Source organism: Halyomorpha halys, unplaced genomic scaffold (genome assembly GCF_000696795.3).
Source record: "Halyomorpha halys isolate HHAL.00 unplaced genomic scaffold, Hhal_1.1 Scaffold101.1, whole genome shotgun sequence".
In the NCBI taxonomy this organism is placed as follows: Eukaryota; Metazoa; Arthropoda; class Insecta; order Hemiptera; family Pentatomidae; genus Halyomorpha; species Halyomorpha halys.
The window spans coordinates 708,772-717,674 of record NW_027107342.1 but is presented as its reverse complement, the minus strand read 5'-3'; the positions used below and the strand labels follow the sequence as shown (position 1 = coordinate 717,674).

The 8,903-nt window shown below is 28.3% G+C and overlaps 1 protein-coding gene across 1 annotated transcript in view; it reads left to right on the top strand.

Annotated features, from left to right (window-relative positions):
* The first annotated feature begins 5,411 nt into the window (after positions 1–5,411).
* LOC106677520 (SEC14-like protein 2) overlaps positions 5,412–8,903 on the top strand; it is a 180,884-nt gene continuing 177,392 nt past the window's right edge. Inside the window, exon 1 of the mRNA XM_067045654.1 lies at positions 5,412–5,508. Within this exon, the coding sequence (XP_066901755.1) occupies positions 5,452–5,508 (57 nt within the window). The 5' untranslated portion in view covers positions 5,412–5,451. The remainder of the gene's footprint in view (positions 5,509–8,903) is intronic.

Here is an 8,903-nt window from a genome sequence, read left to right as displayed (position 1 = left end):
AAGAGGAAGAAACCAGTTCCAGGTATTGATAGCTTGTCAAATAATGGATGATAACGCCTTTTCCTATTTCAGTATTGTAATTTCCCCAACTGAGGATTTGAAAAGTAGCAAGGGTCCTTTTATGGCTAAGCTTATTGGTAAAGTCATTGTGGCGTATCTGCTTCCAGTTCTAATAATGCTCAGCTAAAGAACTGTGTGATTTCGCAACTTAGTTTTCAGGAATATTTGCCATATTCATGTGAGTGTATTTATGTAAGGCTTAATTTGGTGTTACATCTATTTTAATGAGCTCGAAAGTTTGAGACTATGAATATGCTATATTTATAGTCTACATAAACTGCAACTGTAATTAGTAGTAATTAAAATTACAAATAAAACCTAATAAGCTGTTTACTGTAAAGTCATAATAAGTAATTGTTAATTATTGTATAATTAACTATTACTTATTATTATTAAGCTGCGTTACATCCCAGAGGCCTGGCCACCTTCAGCATATATCGCCAATTTTCTCAGGTATTGACTACCAGTAGTTTACTCGCATCGGAAACAACAGAATCTAACCAGCGTAAACATAGTCAACCCACTCGATCACCGTGTAGATGTTCATTCATAACGCTCTGTGGGTTGTATTATTGTTCATACACACCACATACACTGCCCATCGTAGTCTTGCAAATACACCACACCATGCCTTTTCCCCCTTAAGCATTCCTTATACAAGAGCCCAAGAGGAGAAAAAAAGGCAGTTATTTCACCCCAATTTTTTATTACTTTAATTAAAACTATGTATAATGACTATTCTAAATTGATGAGTCTGCCAAGTATAGGTCGCGAGAATAAAAAATTACGGCCGCTTGAAACAATAAAAAAAATATTAATTTTTCGTCCGGAGATCTATATCTTTAAAACTACCAAAAACATCAACAAGAACATCATTTAAAGTAGATCAAACTTGCTAAAATAAGAGCCCTAATAGAGCTATTTACATTCGATAGTATTCGGAATATAGCATTTTATAGAGTAACATTTTATAAAAAATATAAACCTAAAGATCAGTAGTAAGTGAATTTATTTCGAGAAATCTATTTTTCAAAAACCATTCAACTTACATACGTCTATTAGCACTCAAATTAAAGTAAGTTTAATGGACTTTAAAGTAGTTTATGACGTTTATCTTCATAGGAGTCGTAGTTTTCATGATATTTGCTAAAATATATCGATTTATAGTTGTTCAGAAAATTTTCAAGTGCAAAATTTATATTAATAAGCGAATATAAAAAAAACTACTACCCCTACAAAGATACGTGTCAAAAACTAATTTATAGTAAGTTAAATTACCTCCATTTTTAGTGCAGGCAGACATACGTATGCCTTAAGGTTCCAGAGATATATTATTAATAAAATCAAACATTTTATACAAACACCCAATCAAATATCATAACAACTTCTACTTCTACGAAGATAAACGTTATAAACTATTTTATAACAAATTTAATTAGCTTCAGTTTTAGTTCTATCAGACATCTCAACGTCGAATAGTTATTGAGGGGTGGTTAGAGGTATCATAAATCAAACTTATTGTCCCAACAACTATAAATAAATTTATTTTAGCAAATATCATGAAAACTACTATTCCTATGAAGATTAACGTAATAAACTATTTTATAATACATTAAACTAGCTTTAATTTGAGCGTTAATAGACATTTGTATGTCGAATAGATTTTGTGGTACAGATGTTTCAAAATAAATTCGCTAAGTATTAATCTTTCAGTATATTTTTATGAAATGCTGCTTTTTAAAAAGATATCACTCGAGAACTACTGAACGTAAATAGTAGTAAATTAATTCTTATATTTTAGCAAATATCGTTTCCTCTTTATTTCAATTTAACAAAAACGTTTGTCAATCTAATGAATAGCATTCTTTCTACATTGCCGAACTTGCTCAATTTAATTTTATAAAGATTTTCTATTAGCGTTTCTGTAAAACTTGGTGCTGAATTTTCATCTCTGTTACTTGTTTAATTATTTAGCTAGACCAGCTTTCAATGTTTTAATTAAGATTTATTTAATTATCACCATCATGTTCTTTTCCTTTCCCTTTTGTCGGTTATCACATAGCGGAGTCATTAATACGCATTTGTAGCTTTCATTATGCGCGTGTTTATATAGAAAAACACTCTTTTATCATTACTAATTTTGATTTGTAAATATTTGTGTACATAATGAATTCAGACCGATTTTAACAGGTACCCTAGAATGCAGAATTGAGAAATTCGGAAGGAAAATCTTCCGTACAATTACTGGAGTGCAAATACTAAATTTTGAATCAAGGAGATTCATTTTCCGATATTTTATTATGAATTTTGAACTTTTTACTTTAGCTTCCCATATTATTCTGCCTATTTGTATGACAAATAATTATGGACTTAACATGTCTTTTTTCTGTACTCCCTTTTCCATTTGTCTGATTATTACCGCTGGAACTGAATATGCTATATAGCTAAGGATTGCCTGCATTAGAGTAATGGAAGCAACTTAGTTTTCTAGTGCTTTTTCGACTTCCGCCGAGCTTACGTCATTAAATACATCGAATAGATAAAATAAAGCGAGGTGGATATTTTTTTACCTTGCGATAAACTTATAGGCTATGCATCAAAATACGAAAAAACTTTCCTCAGTTTGTCGGCCAGAGAGCGTTACTAGTTTTTACTGAAGCTCTAATTCATATTCCTCAAGCATGAGCTTCATATTTATATTATACCAAAGTTCATGGTTATGTAAGGTTATATTTTTAGCTAATATTCTTGTTTATCTTTTTCTTACTGTCCTACTTTGCCTTCTACTTCTTCTAGAGTACAACTTCAGGGTTAAAAGAGTACAGCTTAAACAATATTTATATATACTTATTTTATTGTTCACGATTGTATTAAATTTAATTGGGTTTAATTACTTTTTGTGACAGTTTAATAGGAAAGACATATCTATTTCATATACTAGGGCACATGCCCTAGTTTGTCTCTGTTATATCTATCTTAGTAAGTCCTATATGGAGTCACCAACTCCCAAACAACAACATGTTCTGGGCATAACGATACGGAGTTACGTAGCGTTATATATTTAATATTTAAGAATAAGTGCTTGGAAATAAGATAAAAAATAATGGCAACTGTTTCTTTCTTTTTTTTTTTTTAATATCTTTATTGAAATTAAGAACTGTACATAATAATACATTCAGTATATTTGATCTCAGTTATAATGAAGCGATAAAGGTGTGGAGAGAAACTACTCATCGGTAGTACTCTAATGACGTTTTTACATTTAGACATTTTAGATCTCGTGGCCATATTTTTTATAGGCGTCACGGATGATTGTCAGGAATGGAAGAGGAAGCGAGGTTAGAAACTAGTGGGTTTAGGTGGTTAGGGAGTTTATAATGGAAGGATTGATACCTGGTTTGGGCTTACTATTTCTCAAACGCATACATTTCATCGCACTTTATATTATGTAAATCAGTACTGCTGTTGTTTAAATGTGGGGACCTAACTAGACTGAACATATTCAGCTTACGTTTTATATTTTTTTAATATCTAGAAGACCATTAGTTGCTCGTATTAAATCTATCAAGTAAGATGACCCGGAAAGTGGTCAAAAAGGTAAAATAGTACAAAAACTATTTATTATATATCAAAGCTTAGCCCCACTTCGCAGAGCTTTATCAAGAATAAATAAAACAAGATCCATTGTTATGTATTATAGGCCTAAAAATAGGAGTATACAGTTATAATTTAGTAGATACAGATATATTTTTACATAACTGTATAATTATATTTTCATCTAACAGTATAATTATATTTTCATATAAATGTATAATTATTATGTATTCATATAATTGAAGTTTTTTATAGTCCTTCCATACATAACAAAGTTTCTATCTTATTTTACTTAGCCCTAGTAAATCCCAGCAATGCGAGGTAAAACGTTGGTATACAAAAAATAGTTTTTGTAATTTCGACCAATCTTTTTTGTTTGCCATCTGGACTTCTCTACATTATTTAATATTTTATTTAACAGCTCACTATTATGTAAAAAAGATTTTAGTGACCACCGTGTAATATTTTATTTTTCTCTCCCTTCTATTAATTTTGTTTTACATGTATAATATTTTCTTTTACATATTGAAGTACAAATTAAAATGCGCTGGGAATTAAAGACTTGAAATTTATTTTATTTTTTCATTTTATTTATTTTACCATTGAAAAACGAAATAATACAATCTCTATATAAACAGTTGTAATAGGGTGAAAAAACAAATTACATTTTTTCAACCAGATATTTATATTATTATTTCTTTGATATAAAATACAATTAATACTCAAAGTATAGTCCATTGTTATCTACCGTCATTAGTCATCTGCTAGCCAATTGCTTAATCCTACGCTGATACCATTCTTTGGGATGGCTGCCAAAGAACTCTTGGACCGCAATTACAACTCCCGCAAAAATATTAATTGTTTTCCCTTGAGGGAAATGGATCATGGATCGAAACAAGTAGTAATCCGATGGTGCAAGGTCCGAACTATATGGTGGATAAGATAGTTCGAACCCACGAAGTTCTTTAAACTTTTCTTTGGATCGACAGGAAGTGATTGCTGATTGCTGAGGAGTAAGTTCGTGAGGGATCACTCTTCTTTAACCTTCCTCACGGAGAGTAGATGGCGACTAAAAGTATCTTTCAACACACCACACTCCCTGGCAAGTTCGCGAGTACGTATGGATGGATTTCACTCAACATCTTCCTGCAGAATCTTCAATATCGAATATTCATCAAAGGTCGTCGGGAGCCAACGCCGCTGTGTGCTGGTCAAGGACACCTTTCCCTTCATATTTAATAATTTCAGAAGTTGCTTCAGCGGCTGTAAAATTTTTTTTCCAGTAATGCCTTAAAATTACCAGTATTTCGTACTATATTCATGTTTCTTCTTTAAAACAAATATCTAAACTGAGGCTTTTCTTGAAGAAGTCTAATTGGGTTAAACAAGCTTACAGAATGGTCCAACGGGATTATTAATTATTGGTAAGTATTATATAAGATTAAAATATTTTTTTTTTTATATAAACCCCATTATAATTTGTAAAATAGAGGTTAATCCACCCTGAGGTATAGTAACTCTTAGTATTGTAAAATAAAACTATGTTTACATTTATCGAAATCAAATTGAGTAAAAAAGTTATAATAATAAAAATATATTCGGCTTGTATTTTAAAAATATTTGGGCCTGTCTTACCAAGCAGAATTATGACCGATGATTAAGAGATGAAATGCAATTTTAAAAACATCCCTCTGTTCGGTTGACTTCGGTTATTTCCGTAAGCGACCCGACAAGTCGATACACCGGAGCAGCCCCTTCAGTTGACCGTCAGCTTTCGTGGAAGTGGTTTCTGTCATCATGCCGCAGGTTGTAGTTCGCGATCTCTCCGACGATCAGAGAATGGCCCTCATGAAGGTTAGTAAATAAAATAATTAATAAAAATATATAATTTAATGATTATTATTTTGTTTGGTAAAAGATACTTATGAAGAATATTTACAACTTAAACAACAAGCAATAATAATTCAACTACTATAAACAGTAACTCTACGAGATATAGAAATGGTTGAAATGTCATTTAACAATTGTATTTTATAAATACAGTACATCCTATTATCTCACAAGTCTGGGATATTTACTTTTAATAGAATAATAATTAAAAATGATTTTTGTTGAATAATTTTCTATTGGCACTAAAATTATATTGAATTAATCCTATGACAAAATTTCATGTAATATCAAAGCACTTTATTTTATTTTAATTGAAATTCATTATATTGCTAGATATAATGAATTAAATTTTTAATACTACAAATAAAAATTTTCACAATACATTTTAATTATGAAATAACATATAATTTAAAAAGAACATTGCTATAAGCAGCAACACCCGTATGTAGTATTCAATTCACTTATCAATTGTAAGTAATCAATTAGACAAATAAGTACTCATATCAACACAAGCGTATAATTTTTTACAGTAAACAGTGTGTGACCCTTCCTTTGTCATACAATTTCAAGGTTGATCAAACAAATAGTAATTTTCCTACATTTCTTTTTAAATTATACACGAAATTGATTTACGAACCCAACATAAACTATAATAATTTGTGTATCTAATTATTATAACATAATATCATTCCAACTTATAAATAAATAGCTTAATTATATGGTCATTCTATCTATTGTAATCATAAATAAATTACTTTCTGATGAGCATGGTCACAAGACCAGATTCTTTTCAGAGCTATCGAAATTTGATTGGAAATATTAATAGGTTTCCGTGAGTTGCAAAAATTTTAGTTTCGCAAATCGCATATACAGTACCTAAATCTCTATAGAACAAGTGTTATGGCATTATTGAAATCAATTGTTTTCGATTTAAGGTAAATATTGAATTTAGACAATTCGTAAATAAATATCTAAAATGACAAGAGGTGTATTACTTCTTCAGACTACTTTTAACAAGTCAAGTGACTTTTAAAGGTTGAATTATGAATATTTTTTCTTCATGATAAATACTTTTTCACAGTTTTTATTTTTAACATTATACCTTGCGGAGACACTAACCAGAGCAAAAAATAATTGTGATTTCGGACCAATATTGAAAATTTCAGTAGATCATTAAGCAGTTGAAATTATTAATGAAAATTATAATTTAATTTCTGGAGATTCAAAGTACATTAGTAAAAATTAGAATTACTTTTTGACCAACAGTGACACAGATGAGTGCAATTATGGATAAAATATTAAGAACAAATACAAAAAAAGAAAAACAAAGCGTTACAAATTCATATGTAGAAAGTATATCGTTGTTATTAATGAACCAATTACATATAAAGTTATAAAAGAAAAATGGACAAAACCAAAAAGAGGAATAATAGAAATAAAAATTTAAATATCATATTATTTGGATTTTATGATATTTAATTTGCAATATCATTAAATCATTTTTAGAAATCATTTATAAAAAAAAAAGTACATGCATTTACGTACGTTCTTCGTCTACCATTTGCCAATTTTAGTGATAACTCATATTAATTTTTATTTAAATCTATCTATCCATGTAATTTTATATGAAAAATATATATAAAACACCTATGTACTTTTTTAATTGTTCAATAATTACCATTCGAAATTTATGTTAGAAAATTGATATATTTATAATCATGGTATAAGATTTTTATCATTTTCATATTATTATTTTTTTTTATGAAAGAGTCCAGGACTTCGATTGACAGTTTTTTATTTTATGAAAAAAATCTTTTTGAGTCGCTTTTGTAGTAAATCCATTAAACTGTAGTAAAAAAAGTAAAGTACGAAAATAATTCTAAGGTAATAAAATACAATAGCTTTATTACAGAAATAATATTATTTATTTATATGTTTTAATTTATTTTAGTTTTTTTTCTTTTAAATCTAACCTGGATTAAGAATTTGAGTTAATAGTTTAGCTAAACATTTGTGAAAACATAAATATTATTGATGTTTACATAATACCAAATACATCACATGTTTTTCTTTCGATTTTCTCAGCATTCTTTACAAATACAAACTATTTTACATAAATAGATCCATTCATAGTTATTTAGGTTGACAGAGCGAAAAATACTTATTAAAGAGAAAAATTGTTTAAGCTCTGCTAACTAAATAGTTATATTTGCTTCATATGTTTGTATATTTATCAATCAATTATATAAATGTATTTTTATTATTAATTTAATGTATATTATTATTGAAATCATTAATTGATGTAAATTTGTTATTTCTCTATTCAATTTTTTCTTTGTCCTTTCCAGCTAATCCTTTTTAATGTCACAACGTTATAAGAATTTTTATTTTTAATTTTTATAAAAAGGCAAGATAAACATTTACATATTTACAGAATTCCGGACGTCATAAATAAGTGCTATAAAATTATAATTGAACAACAACAAATTGTTAAAAAGAAAAAAAATCCTGAAACCATATTTCATAATATACCCATCTACAAAAATAAAATATACAGCTCTTTTTTATTTATGATCTGTTTTCGAAAACAGGAGTCATAAAATAATTGATTAATTCTTCAATGAAGTCTACGGATTTTTTGATTTATTTATTATTAATATTGTAAGTTTTTAAAAAATATTCAAATTAATATTTCAAGTTATAATCATATTTATCGATGATTTTTCACTGGAAATATATATGTATAAAAACATCCCTATCATGTATTGTACAGGTTGAAACTATAAATAATTTTAAATAAATATACCCATGGAACAGTAAACAAAAACAATTTCGAAATCCTTTCCAGAAACCGTTGTTTGGCACTGAAATCCCTTGTTTAAAAATATTCTGTTTAAACTTTCACTTCAAACACGAAGTACGCAGCCGAGATATCTTCCACTCGTGCGTGCACGTTTGAACAGTGAACGTTTAGAAAGCAAGCTTTAAGTTGATATTGACTCGGCTGTTTTAAGTTCAACAACGGCTTTAATACTGTTAGCTACTTGTTCCATGGATTGGACTTAATACTTAGCATTCTTCTGTTTCTAAAGTAGGCTTACTTTTAAATTATGGATACCTTCATTAGTATAATTATATTAAACTCTTTGACACAATAAAATACAAGAATGTTTTTATTAATTTTATTTTATTCAAAATTACTCTAAATGTCTTCAGGCAATAAAATAAAAAATCGTATTTCTTTGCAAATTTGGTTGATTTTTTTGATCAATTTGACATAATCTTCTATGTAATTTAAAATATTTGTATGAATATTAAAATTTAGTGATAATTCTTTGATTCATTCAGTCACTCATTGT